Here is a 15,127-nt window from a genome sequence, read left to right as displayed (position 1 = left end):
CGATTTTTTTTTTTCGCTCAATGCAACAGCTAAACTTCAATTCGTTTGCGGAAAGCTTTTTGTGGCTTCATTAGCGCCTTACTGGCGTCTCAGTGGGTCAGTGGGTTGGGGCTCAAGGGTCAGCGGATTGGAAATGGAAATGGGCATGGGGATGAGACTTGGGTGTTTGATTAACAATAATGCTCGGCAGCTACCCGAGGGGCAAATGGAGAAGGCACAAAGCCAAAGCTTTGGGCAGCGAGAAGCGAGATGCGAAAAAGCGCAATCAAGGCGTATGGATTTTAATTAATTTTCCCTGCTGCTGCATTTTTAATTAAAAAACTTGAGCGTGGCCGGGCATGTCAAATGCAATTTGCCAGCATCCTTGTCTATTGTAGGCTTAGGCTTACATATTTCAAGGATATTTGGATGGCAAAATCTTTGAAATAGAGCTAGTTGTTCATGTATTTAAGTTATACGGATGCAAACTGATGCTGACTGATATCTTTCTTAGTAAGCTAGTAAACATAAAGCCAATTTACGAATGTCCTTTTTTCCATTTCAGTGCTGGACTGCCAGGTGGGCGATTGGGGTGCCTGGAGTGAATGCGACCGAAGTTGCGGCACGGGCATGATGACGCGGAACAGGCAGATCCTGCAAGCGGCTCAAAATGGTGGCAAGCACTGCCCCACGTTGCAACAAAAAAGGAGTTGCCAAGGATACCGATGCCATGGACACCACGACAAGAAGATATTGCGAGGTGAGTGGAAATCCCTTGTCTGTCGGCAACAAAGTCCATTTTCAGGAATTAAAATGACTAATATATATATTAAACGTACACAAGAACTGCTTCGGTTTTTGCTTAATATTCTTTGTTCGCATATAATTAATTTTCATTTTGAATTTCAATTTATCAAGGCAACAGTTAGTTCAAAACGATAAGCCACGTTGTCAGGCTTGCCTCTCACTTTATCCTTCAAACTTTGGACGTCATAAACACGCTGATTTGATCATCGCACAACCCTTGACCCCCCACCTTGCAGGATATTCGGGATACAGGATACCTTTTGTGACGACGCCACATTGCAAGGGCAAACGAAGATTTGGGGCAAAAAGCTTTTGCACCTAAACCAGACTAAGTAGACTGACAGCGGCATCAAGGACCTCTGATGCACTCCCGCCATTCATTGTTTTTTGCTATGGGGGTGGGGGTGGGTTTTGTGGGTGGTTGGGTCGGTTTTGAGGGGGGCGTTTGCAGAAAGTTGAAACCCTTTCAAATTGCCTTTTGCATGCACACACACACAGGCAGGAAGCGCAATGCATATCAGTTCTGTGTCGACTATGCAATTTGCTACATATCTAACCACAGTAATCCACTGCATAGGGAACCTTATAATTATTTAAGCAAGGACACATTGCGTAGAGAAATTAACTATTTTTAATTAGCAGCAAACATATAATTTCTTACTTAGATCGCACAAAAAGGTATCATCATAATTTAAATCAACTTTAAAGCTATTCAATATTAGGAATTAGATAACTGAAAGATCCCAGCTAGAACTAGAGAAGCTAGAAGCTATTTCAAAGTATTAGATGTTTTTATATTATCTGACAGCATTATTTTGCAGATACCTGATTATTTCGCTCAGTGCACTACCTTCCGCTCATCGAAAAGCCAAGGCAAAAAACGGATCTGCCAAACTCCAAACAAGAAAGCCAGAGTACGTGAAAGAAAGCAGCAGGAGCAGAAGCAGAAGCTGCTTTCTCTGCAGGAGAAAGGGCGTAGAAAGTTGGGCGATGAGCGGTGGGTGGGAAAACTGGCAGTGGCAAAAAATGTCATATAGCCCATCCCCTCCAGCTTCACCCCCCCCCCCCCCTCAATCCAAAGCAATTTTCTGCAAGTGGCTGACATAAAAGCCATATTATATTTGGCTAAGTGTCACCGCCGGCTTAAAAACACAGACAAAGGGGGTGTGGGGTGGAGAAAACTATTAAAATATCGCTGCGAAAGTTTTTGTTTATGTTTTGGGTCGCCTGCGCTCCATTAGCCTTGGACGTGCCCACCCACTATGCCACCCACTTTGCACCCAACTCTTGTTTGGATTTAGTTTTGCCTTCTGGTTTGCCATTTTTGTTATTTTTGTTCTCAGTTTTTTTTTTTTTCTGCTCGGCACATGTGTGCATCGCACAACTCTTTAAGCGTTTAATTAAAACTTTGATTGCTGCCATTAAAATATTATTTAACAGCGTGCAGAACGAGAAGAATGGAGCTGCCAACTGCATAGATGAATGCGTCTGATTGGAGCAAGAAAATGGAGCAAAAAAAGGGCATTATTAATTGGAGCAAGGAACAACATTGTTGTTAAACATTATTACATTATTATATATGGAAAACCGGCACTTGGGCACTTTAAAGTTAGTCATTCGAATAGCTGAAAGCCATTAAATGGAAGGAAATTGAATGTGGCAAACGTGCCAAGCTAGAAATATGAATATATATATTCATATATATATATATATACCTTTGCCATCAAAAATTATATGCTGAGTGGCATTTCTAAGGTGCCAGCACAATTTATGGTTGTATTTACCTGTTTGTGCACATAAAATTAATATTTTATATTTAAACTGCTATTCATATTATTTTTGAATACCTAATTTTTAATTTTACCTACCCAAAGCCAGCCCATTTAATTAAGTAAGTTTATTATGGACTGCAATCAATTAAAAATATTTACAAAAACAAAATTCTAAAGGGATGTGATTAGCGCAATGTCCCCTATAATTTATGCACTTATAATGTTTTACCGAAACTATATATGCAAAATAAAATCAAACCCTTAATAACTTGCCTAAAATATATAAACATCACCTTAAATTGGCGAACTGATGTGGAATGGAATGAAAAACTATCAAAAAAAAAAAAAAATGCGGTCATCGAAATTCGGAAATTTAGCTGTTCGTTAAATTCAATGTTGTTTTTAATCTAAGCCCGCTTTTATATAATTACATATTTAATTATATTTATAATCAGAACGTGGGCTCATGCTTATTTTGAATTAATTAATGAGTTTGATAAAAACTTCTCGTGCAGTCGGAAATTTTTAGTCACGACATAATATCTCGTTTCAAATGGATTGACAAATATAAAACGTAAATGTGCATAATTATGTTGATTTGTTTGTTGCACAGAGAGGCAAAATGAATGGTCGCTTTGTTCGAATGTTTAAAATATTATATGTTTTGAAAAGGTTCATAAAAATGCAGATAAATTCAAGCTTATGTCCCCACAAACAAGTGGGCAAATGAGCTAAATTTTGGCTGAAACACAAAATCGTAGACGACAAGATAAATATCACATTCCAACCTGTTTCATAATTGGTCCGCAATTACGTATATCCTGGCAAACACATACATTTGCGGTGCTCAGGGTATCTGGGAGGAAATGTTAATTAAGGCGTTTGCTCCGCTTCCTTACTGTGAGTGTGTGCATGTGTGTGTGTGTCCGGCTGTGGGCATATCCTCGCATATATGTATATGCATACACATACATTGACGCGTGTGCTTAACGCTCATAATGCGCTTAAGCTGTTTATTGTTTTTAGCACTTCCCCCGGCTCCCGCCAGCCACGCCCCCGCCTTCGTGTGGGCGGAAGTGCGGTTGTGTTTATGCTGCAAATAGCCGACAGACAATCGCCGCAGGACTAGCGAAAGAGAAACAGATACGGATGCGGATGCGGATATATATGTACACACATATATGCATACACACACACAGTTGGAAAATCGTCTTGTGTTTCCCCCACTAATTACAGGGCATTAAAAGCGTCGCTTAAGCCAAATGTTGCGGCAAAAATCAAAGAACTGCGCATCTGTGGTTTTTAGTTGTGTTAGAGAAATGAACCAAACGATTGGGAAAGTCTATCTGTGCGTTTGTTATTACCCACTTTATTTAAGAATGCAAAAAGTAAGTAACTTTCGCAAGTAGCTGGGATTTTCATAAACCCCCAACTTGTATGTGAGTATGTATGTATAGCTACTCAAGACAAATTCAATTTGCCGCGTGTTCACAGGGAAGTCGGAGCTGTGCATCCTTACGTTTCCTATTAAAAATTGTCTAATTCCACCTTAATTGCCAACAAACAAGCTGTGTGTGTGTGTTTAAGGGCAATAATAAAGGTAAACAGGGCGTGGCCAGAAGGACAAACAGGTTAAAGGTAAAGCAATAGGACTCACAAGAACATCCCGAAAACCATAAAAGATGTATGATCAGAATGCCTATAGAAAACCGAAAAACCAAAAAAATTAAGCGCTAATTGCCATCTACATAATTCATAAGCTCTCGAGCTCAAGTTGCACACTATTTTCGGAAGTTTTCGGCTTTCGCCTTACTGCTTGAATTTTGCTTCAATTTTTTTCCTGTTTTATCGTGCGACATTTGCCACACGTACACGTACTTTTCGCTCTCACTGTGGCCTTGCTGCCCGCTTCCCCCCAAAAGCTCAAGGACCCAAGAGCCCCTACTTTCCGCCAACCACAATAATGCGCCGTGCTCATTAACGTTATAAAAATAATTGCTCAGCACTCACATACACAGTTTCCATGTCCTAAATTCCAATTAACTGGCGTTAGTGTGTGTGTGCGAGTGTGAATGTCAACTCGGCTGCTTGGCCACCAAGTTGGTAATCGTCCGGGATGAACGATGAAGTGCCAGCGCCACACTTTTGGCCAGTAGCCAATCAGTCGAGGAATGTGGAGTACCCTTTATACAGATTGCAATACACATAATTGAAAAGGGACTCTGCGCAGCTCTTTTTTTTTTTTTGTATCTGCACTCAAAGCAATCTAATTTGCATTGTTTATAAAATGCTAATATACCGGTTCCAACATATTTTAATCCAATTATGCATCTCTAATGGACTGAAAGTAAGATTTTTGATCTGATCATATGCAGCAGCACCTGCTGTTCGGTTTGAAATGGATAACTTTTCCATTTTTGCGTAGCAAAGTTTTTTCTTGAAGTTAATATGCCCAAGGCGAAGTCAAAACGGAAGGACCTTGAAAGGAATAGGCGGCTGAAGCGGGATGAGGGGCAACAATATGGCATTTGATTATGCAAATTCCCATTCTCCTTACCACCCCTCCCCTCCCCCTCCGAAACACACACACCCCCAGCGTTTAGCACTTGGCTCGTTAAATTTGCATAAGTTGCTGCGGCGCCTAAAATTATGCAACGCATATGGACCAGCCCTGAAATAACAGACACCCTCCCTCGTCCAACAACTCGCACAATTTGCACAGAGAAACTCGCTGTGTTTGTACCAAAATTCCATTTGCAATCGAAACCTAGTCCAAGGCAATTCTGTCTCCGTTTACCATCTTGTACACCATAACGCCATACACCATACACCATACGCCATAATGCTATTGCTCAATCTAATGGATCATCCATGACTTGCCGCTTGTTCTAGGAGCTATCCTGCGATCCTGTTGAATAGCCCATTATAATCCTTTCGCTCGACCACCACTGAACTTGTACTTTTTACAGCTTCTGATCTTTGGTAGCTAATAGGATAATGCATTGGGCGATGCATCTCTGTACTTTTGCAGCAGCCAATGCAATAAAGTGGAATAGAGAATTTCAGGATTGGTAACATTCATTACAAACGTCTAAAATGAGCACGGCTTTCCCGCAATCCTTGCTGGCATCCGTCTCTGACTGACATGGCAATGGTTTCGCTGGGAGCACCCCTTTCTCGATGCGGCGGAGGATCCTTTGAGTGCTCCGGAGTCACTGCGCAAACAGTAAACAAATCGCACACGTAAATTATATCGGGTAAACACAGTAGCGAATCAAAGGAGAGCAGTGCACTGCGAGAAAAGGAATTATATATATATATATGATTTTAAAGCGCATAACTTTCAAGTTTGCTATGATCTATATTATTTATTTGAAATATGTAACAAGCTAATTCTCCCTGACTACCTTTTGTGCCACTGATTTCTTCGAGTGTCTGTGGCATGTGGCATCGTTCTGCACCCGCGGCACGTCGGGTCATCCAAGGTGTTGGTGCTGCTGTTGTCGCTGGCTCCGTGACAGAAAGGGACTCGGGGCAGTAGGGTCTGGTTGGAATGGCAGTGCGGTTCGCATTTCTATGCAATCTGTGGTCGGCTGAGGGGCGCAACCAGGTGGAGGAGGGGGAGGAGGAGGAGCAGCAGCGCGGATCCAGCTCATGCTGTTTGCGTGGCTTTTTTATTTGGTCGCCTGTTAATGGCATGTTTTGATTCCGCGCTGGAGGAAACAAAAACCAAAAAAAAAAAAACAACAAGCGAGAAAAGAAAAAGAGCAAACGACAGGGCAAACAACAAAATGGGGGACACGGAAAACGTAGCATACTCCCAGGCGCTTCGGCACGCATACTTCCGGCTTACATACAAGTGTATATACTATGGGTTTTTCGGGGGAGTGAACAGCAATTGAATTATGGCAGTGTATGCGTGCGTTACGAAACAACCACAACCTTGAGCTCTTGGGATTCCGAGCATTGAAATTGATTTCCCGCGAATAGCAAAAGATTTGCCCAAAATAACACAACATTCTCCACATTATTCTCTTTCAGAAATGGCCCTTCTTCTGCCAGCTGCACTCACGCACAATCATCATGTCAACGAGAGTGGAGATTTGCGGCACAATCTGCGCACGCGCTACCGCGACACCTACAAACACAACCATGATCAGGAGTAAGTATACGCACCGTTGTACGCAATTTTAGAGATATTTTAGATAGTGCATTTTAGATAGTAAATGAAGCACTTAAATAAATAAATTAATTACCTTAACATATGATATTGTGCAGCACTCTCAAGAATATTGAGTAGAATGGTTTATGCATCGCTTAATTTTAAATATCAATCGATATATCAAAATTTAGCTGGCAAATCTACCAATTTCGCGTACAGATGGCTCTGGCTTGTCGTTTATGGGAAAACTTATAGCTCAACCCATGTGATTCAGCCTGGACATTACGACTTGGGGGATTTGGGTGGGTTTATCCCAAATTTGCTAGCCGTTCAGTTTTTATGACGCGCGATATGCAAAATAATTTCATGTCCCGAAGGAAAACATGGCATGGCGGTGAAAAAGGATGGAAAACATAAACGCTGGCAATAAAAGTCCATCATAAAAAACCAGAAAGTAGAAGGGGGGGGGGCGGAATTTTCCCATTAAACTGTTCTAAGCTGGCCCTGATTTGACGCGTTGTTAATTCTTTCGACTTCTTTCGTTATTGCTCGGCGTTTTTTGTGCCGTTTGTTTGCCTCCTTTGATTTTTTTATGTTTTGCTTGGCCAGGTTGGCCAGCCAGCTTGTGTTTTGTTGGTGTTATGTGCGTTTGATCCAAGTAGTGCCTGCGACATGTCCTTAAGTGTCCTTGATATCCTATTTGTGGCGTGGCCAAGGCAAACACGGGCAGACAAAACAAACAAAGGAACAGTCCTTACTCTGCTGCATCTCAAAAGCCCTCTTATTTTATAAATTTCATATTTTACTAGACGCCATCTTTTACTAGTTTCCAGCCAATTTCTTTGTGGCTTCTGAATTTATTTCTTTGTGATTTTTTGTGTAAGGATTTGACTTGTTGATGGCTATTCACTTTCTATATGTATTGAGTTTTTTCCATGGCCAGATATGCCCAATGTTCTTACCTTCTAAGAGGTAGCTGAAAAATCTGTCCAACATCTTCTGCTCTCCCATTATGGATGCCACAATAAGCGCACATCAATCACGTGCCGAATTCGGACAGAAGCGTTCTTTTTTTCCAAGAACCTCCTGAGCGGTCCTTTTTTTTTTTTGATGTTTTTATGTTCCCACTCTCCAGCCAAGTGTGCTTTTGGCCCATCAAAAGCCGTTTATTGTGATACGACTCGCTTTTGTTGTTTTTGTTATTTCCCGCCGTCGAAAAGTAAAATTAAATCAAATCCGCATTTTATTATTTTACGATTTTTCATTTTGTGCTTTGTTTTTATTTTCTTTGACCATCCTTAAATTTTGTTTGGATTTTAGGTTACATTTGGGTTTCATTTTCTATTACAAAGATGAACAGATTTTTGATACGACGCAAAAATGATCTAATGTCTAGTGATACCAACATTTAATTAGGTGGCGTTGAAACTTTCTTGAATGGGATTTAGCAGTAAACTTAGCCCAAGCCGATAATTTACATTTTCTCTTTTCTGAACACACACATATGTGTATGTTTGTTCGAGTATATCCTGTCTTCTACTCTAGCCTTAATTAACAGAGGGGTCGTTTGATGGTTGGTCAGGACCAAGGACGAAAAGGAAGTCGAAGTCGAAACGAGTTTGCTCATTGAAACGGATGGATTGTGGCTTATATCAGTTTGCACTGGCACTAACTCGAAATCCATAAGTAAATCGGTAAACATGGCAAAATGACGAATGGCCAGCAAGGAGTTATGGTTGATTTAGAAGCTGAATGAGTTGAAGATGCTAAAGATAGCTAGCTGCTTAAATTGAAAACGAACTTTTGATTCAGCCTCTAAAAAATAACATGTTCTTATTTCCGAATTCAAGTTAAATAACGCTATTAAGCAGCTAATTTGTATGATGCCGTAGTAAATATAGTTACCCAGATTAAGTCTACTCCTTTTTCTCGCCCCCTTGGCAACAGCCACGCCCCCTTGAACAGCCTCTCTGGTGATTTGTTAACTTGCTGGAGAAACTTTTATTGCTTTGTCAGCGATTTGAGGAAGAGGAAGAGAACCGCAAATTATGAATTATACACTTGAACAACAAAAGCTGCGACAGGCGGCAGATGAAAGTGGTGGGGAAATAAATAAACATATACATAAATTACAGCAAAAGTGCGTGTGATGGGGGGGGGGGGAGGGTGGTGCTGGGTAGGCAAACAGAAAAACAAAAAACAAACGAAGATGGCCCAAACCGAAATAAAAATAAAAACAATAATTCGCCACAATTTAATTTACATAATGACAGTGTCAAGTGGCGGCGTCTGTAAGGTGAAGTAGGTGGCTGGGTGGCTGGGTGGCTGGGCGTATCAAAGGCAGCTCAAGAGGGCCAGAAAGAAAGAAATTAAAAAGGGCGAAGATGGAGCAGGATGTGGCAGCAAAGACAAAGAGGACAAAGGAGAGTGGGCCGTCGACCAACAACAGCGTTGTTGAAAATTCACACTTTTTTAATACGATAAATTTACAAGGCAACTGGGAAATCTGCAGTCGACAGCCGTGTGTGCCACGCCCCCAACTGCCGTCGTCGCCAACCACGCCCACTGTCTGCGCCTACGTGGGGCAACAATAAAACGTTTTAAGCCCAAATCCCCACGAGGATTAGCCTGGACCGCATAAATTTGCCAGCAGACGCGAGCAAACAAAGCGGCCGAGGAAAATGCCAACTAGCCAGGGACGGACTTTCCACTCGCATGTCGCTGATTTTTCCCTCCTGAAAAGTGAGGCAACAAGGCAACAAAGAAAAGTGAAGTGTGAGGACCGCAACGATCGATATGTGGTACTCTAATGCCAATGTACGAAATGTACATTTCGATTGGATGGTCAAAATGTTGGCACAGATGAATGATACATGGATTTTTTTGATTGATTGCCATATTGTTTTTTATATTATTTAGTTGCTCATTCATTTTATTAAATGCAAGTTTGGAAATTTTAGGCCCAACTTTGCCCGCAATCCGCTCCCAAAAAAAAAGAAAGATGCCTGCTTGATTGCTCGCTCCTGGAAATTAAAGACAATGCGTCTGCGAATTGACAGATTTTACGATTTCATACCCATGCCCCACACCATTTTCACCTTCCTCATTTGCATAGAGCAGGTGCGTCGGGGTCGTTCTTATTGCCCAATCCCCCACCTAATATCCTCGTTCCATTTCCTTGGCAGCCCCAACACATTCGCATTTATCGCGCATTCTGCTGTTGTTGTTTGTTGCATACGGTTGACAACGGAATAAGAGCCATAAAAATGCGTTAAAGCTGCTACTTTATTTTCATTACGACAGAACCTCTTACACGCACATATATAAATATATATATATATATATATATATATATATATAATATGTATATACTTTTATATGTTTATACACCCTCTTTGTGCCCGTTGATCTATGCAGGCGGCTTTTTACTGAGAAAGGAGTTTGCGGATTTTTCTGTTTGTCCGTCTGCGGCTGCTTTGCATACTTTTAGGGGCACTCAAAGTCGGCGGCTTTACAAATTGAATTATGCACTTAATGGCGGCCAGCTGCCAAGCAAAATGCGGCAAAATGTGGCCTGACTAGCTGGGTGGGTGGTTGGCTAAAGGTGGGTTAACTGAAGATTCCAGGACAAGGCTAAGCATCTCAAAAAGGGGCCAAATGAAATGGTTAAATGGAAAAATTCCCATTGAGCGACGGAGCTATTTAAACGAGTTTTTTTTTCCAGACAAGGACAGTCCGTTTGCCATTTTCAAGGGCCACTCACTGTCAGTTTTCCATTCAATTCTTATAGATATTGAGTTTAGAGTAATATATTTTTTTTACAAACGCTTCAAATACATTTATGCACTTTGATCCACTTTCCATTTCACTATAGCACCATCCTTACTATTATCGCCAGCATTTTCCGTTCGTTATTATGGCATTTTTTTTTTTCAATTTTTAATCGGAAAAGCGAATGGCAAAGGAAACAATCACCTCTGCACCTCCGACACTTTCTTTCCATATCAATTATTTGGTCGAAAAGAAGAAAACAGGGAACAGAGCAAAAGCAACGAGGAAACTAGAATGTTTCAGTCTAATCTACATGCCGACAGCTTTATTTGCACAAAGCTTTTTGCTTTTGCCTCGCGGTGGCCAGCGATGCGCAACTGTCACAGTAATCCCACCAGCCGCGCCCACCCAGATACTCAACGCCCAACCACCCCACTGTGGCGCCACCAAATCAGCTTTTGCATTGACTAAGCATGCAACAAGGTTTTCCGAGCTGCGGCCAAATCTGACTTTCCTTCTCCCAGCAACGCCGTTCTCAATCATCATTAAAACGCAAGAAAGACCGGGTGGCTGGCCGGGATTGGGCTGGATACGGCTGGGTGGGCCAGTGGATGGACGAAGATGGATCACGACGACAACAAAGACAACCAGCGTCCAGCGGAATCCCTTTAACATTTCCCTTCGGAGGCGACTCACTCAAGCGCTGCAAAGTGCTTCCTCTCACTTTTTGGCCGGGCAAAAAACCAAGACCACGACGAAGACCAAGTCCGAGTCCAAGAAATCCCTCCTGGCCTGCTGCCTGTTGCTTAAGGCATGCACCGGGAAAAAAAAGCATAGCAGGAGCTGGTCAGAAACACAATTAAGTGTTTTTCAAAGTCAGTTGCCTAATTCCTAAATTAAAATGACAATAGTTAGGAAAGCCTTTCTATAAAATATTAGCATAAACTGTGAAAGAATATTTAAAATTATCTAAGAGAATGAAATTTTGCACAGTGTTTATTCAAGTCTAAATTGCAATGTCGCCTGGCCCTTTTTGTCGTCGCCATCGTTTTCGTTTCCGGCATTGGCGGTAGGCAAATGGAAAGCGAGTGTTGTGCAAGGTGGGCGGCGTGAGGGGAAAGGGGCGTGGCAGCGGGACATCGTGTGGCCATCCAGCTGTGAGCCAACTTTGTGGAGCAATTATTTTTAGCACAGCTGAAACGGCGCTTACTTCATCTTGTTACCAGCTCTTGTTTGCCTTTCATATAAGCGAGTGCAAATACTTTTTTAAGTGACTGTATGCCGCCGACCGATGTCGCTGTTCTTGTTGTTGTTGTTGCTGTTGACAGTTGTCGTCCTTTGAAGTGGCAAAATATTTGACAAGAAAATGACTTTCCCGGACAGAGGGAAGGGCGACCAGAAAGAGGGTACCAATTGTCGTTCCGTGTATATGTTAATGTTTTGACCGCAAATTTGCTGGCCAAGCCGCAAAAGTTGATCCATTGTGGTCCCGGCACAATTGCCAGTGGTCTAAATTTGTTGGAGGGTCACTTTTCATGCTGCCATTTCAAGGATGATAAATAGCTGGATTCCCTTTTAGATTGAGAGCAAACCAAGTGCCTCATTCTGAGTGAATTTTGGTGTTATTTCTGTTTTTCTATAAAACTATGAGCTAAACAACATTTTCAATAATTGGGTGTTAACAATGTTTTTCAATTGCCCGTATTGATTTTTAATAAAGACATTAATATTGCACATTATAAGTAATTGAATTTAAGTTTGTATTTGTTTTATTTAATAATCCGAATTCGTGTTTAGTCATTATTATGGCCAATTAACGCTTTCAAACGTGATTTTTGCCATAACTTGGCCCAAAAAGGTGGCACAGCTAAAATAAAGACTGTTTTGTACTGCCAATAAGCATAGCTAACTATCCCTATCACTATTTTTATGATTCCCAAAAATAAAAATTTTGATAAATTTTCACATTTTCGATAAGGGGTACCATCATCAAAATTTGCGAAAAATGGCAAAAAATTAGAATTTCCAACTTTGAATACAGGTCGATAGGGAATTTTGTTACGAATTCAACGAGGTATAACATTCCACATTTGGACAATTATTTTTATTGCTATTGAGAAAATACTGATTATTTTTTAGCAAAAAATAAAATTTCCCAAAAAACGGATATTTACATGCGGGGTTTTCTCCATAACTTGGTCAAACAATATATCACCGCTAAAATAAAGACTGTTTTGTACTGCCAATAAGCATAGCTAACTATCCCTATCACTATTTTTATGACTCCAAAAAATCAAAATTTTGACAAATTTTCGCATTTTCGATAAGGGGCATCATCAAAATTTGCAAAAAATGGCAAAAAATTAGAATTTCCAACTTTGAATACAGGTCGATAGGGAATTTTGTAACGAATTCAACGAGGTATGACATTCCACTTTTGGACAACTATTTTTATTGCTATTGAGAAAATACTGATTATTTTTTAGCAAAAAATAAAATAATATTATGGCTAAAAATCGGATATTAAAAAACGGTGTTTTCTTCATAACTTGGCTTATTTACTTTAAAATAAAACCAGTTTTGAGCTGCTAATAACAAAGCTAAATATCAATGTTACTGGCAATCATAAAAATTTGCGAGAATTTTATAAATATTTTAAACGCAACTCACATTTTCACAAGTGCAAGATGTTTAGTTTAGTCGAGCAATAGTCTAAAGATTAACATACCTTAACATTTAAAAACTAATTATGAATTGTTTCATAAAAAGGCCTCGAATGAAATTCAACTGAATGTGGTAAATTGTTGATGGGACAGAATGACCGACTGACTGAATGAACTTAATTCGTTTTTACTTAGCTCCATTAACGCGCTCAATCAAATATTTTCTTTGATGTGTGACTTTAAAATGATTATAATGTTTCAATTATTTGTAATTGAATTACTGTGCTTTTGCATTTTTTGATTTGTGTGCACTTTAAAAGGTTAATCAGTTAATAAATTAAAAATTCTGAGCTTTGTGGTTCATTTTACATTTTATCCCTTCATTATCCGTTTATCGCTGACAACTCGTCACATTTTTTTTTTTTTATAAATCAGTGGGCTTTTAGAGCGAATTTTTAGCCAAGACCGCCTTCCTGGAACTGGCTAATAATAAGTGGCTATTCCTTCGCTCACCGCAAGCCAAGCATAACAATTGCTTTTTATTTTATGATTGCCGTGGCTGTAGGACCTCGTCCTGCTGCTGATTTTGCCTCCGTTTCCTGGCCAGACAAATACCCCCGGCCCAAAAATTGCTTGTCTTTAATTATGTTTTGGTCCTCGAGTTTTGTGCATTGCCTTGTTTATTTTTATTACTCGGCGCGTCGTCGGCGCCTGTTTATTTACATTAATTTTTTCAATTTACCTTTATTACCCGGGCGCAGAGGGTCCTTCGGTTCGCTTTATGCCGGGACTTAATTAAGCTTTCAGCTGTTTCCCCTGCGCCTCGCACAATCTCCAATGGCGACTCCCATTTTAATACAAATTCTCTTTATTTATGACTCGGCATTGGGGGGGGGGAGTCTTGTTTTCTGCGGTCTGAGTGCGACGTCAATTTCCATTTCCGCTGCATCCTGGCTAATCTGCCTTCATCATTGGAGCAGCAGCAGCAGCAGCAGCAGCAGCCAGCGTATATTAGCTATATATGGCTATATCCACGAGTTTCCCCTCTTTTTTATTTTTGCCCTGGGGTTAAGTGGCCTGGCTTTCCGGTGGGTGGGAAAGTGGTAGGTAAAATCAAAAATGCCCCAAAATGTCGGGCACTTTTGAAATTTCCTACGCAATTTCCGTTGTCAACACCTTGACAGCTGTCAGACGCACACACAGACACTCTCGACACTCTTGCACACTTACACACGCACACCCGCACACCACACACTCAAAGGCACTTGTCAGTTCGATTTTTCGCCTGCCATGTTTGTTTTTGCTCTTTTTTGCCTAACGGAAACGGAAATTGTTAGGCTTAATAGACAATTCGCATTTCCTCTTCCTTTGAAGTCCTGTATTCAGCAGCCCGCTTCAGTCCGCACAATTGCACAAATCAGTGCTCCTGCTGCTGTTTCTGTCTACTTTGCGTCCGTTGATGGAATCTGAATCTGAATTACAATAATTGTAATATTTAACATCTCAATGGCCAGCCAGATCCTTTGCTCCTCTAATGAGGCGTCACCGAAGGACATGCATAATCAATGAAGGACCAAACGGACGAATGAATCGCTCAATGAGCGACTGAATGAGTGAATACCCAAATAAGCGAGCGTTTCGAAGGCGTAGGATGCAGATTATGAGGATGGATTAATTAATTAAGCATTATTTAGCCAGTGAAACCGATTTCATCTTTAAATCTATTTGAATGTTTTGCAAATTATTAAGATATTCGCATCTCTTCTTTGTATAATTATTAATAATTTGCGCTATTCTTAAACTTTCTTTATAGATACTGCGTGGAATTCGAGGTAATAAAATCATCTAAAGCCTGCAACAAGTTGCCGCCATATAACCTGATGACAGAAGGTAAGAAAAATCAAAGTAACTAAAGTAGTATTTAATATTTATGCAATCAAATGTGTAAAATAATATTTTGACTGTCTTGTGTT

The 15,127-nt window shown here is 40.6% G+C and overlaps 1 protein-coding gene across 1 annotated transcript in view; it reads left to right on the top strand.

Annotated features, from left to right (window-relative positions):
• vex (vexed) overlaps positions 1–15,127 on the top strand; it is a 72,180-nt gene that overhangs the window by 55,466 nt on the left and 1,587 nt on the right. Inside the window, exons 3-5 of the mRNA NM_132446.4 lie at positions 545–739; positions 6,600–6,720; positions 14,968–15,044. Of these exons, the coding sequence (NP_572674.3) occupies positions 545–739; positions 6,600–6,720; positions 14,968–15,044 (393 nt within the window). The remainder of the gene's footprint in view (positions 1–544; positions 740–6,599; positions 6,721–14,967; positions 15,045–15,127) is intronic.

This window comes from Drosophila melanogaster, chromosome X, assembly GCF_000001215.4.
Source record: "Drosophila melanogaster chromosome X".
Taxonomy (NCBI): domain Eukaryota; kingdom Metazoa; phylum Arthropoda; class Insecta; order Diptera; family Drosophilidae; genus Drosophila; species Drosophila melanogaster.
Note: the sequence above shows the minus strand (reverse complement) of the source record. Positions and strands in the feature narration are given on the sequence as shown.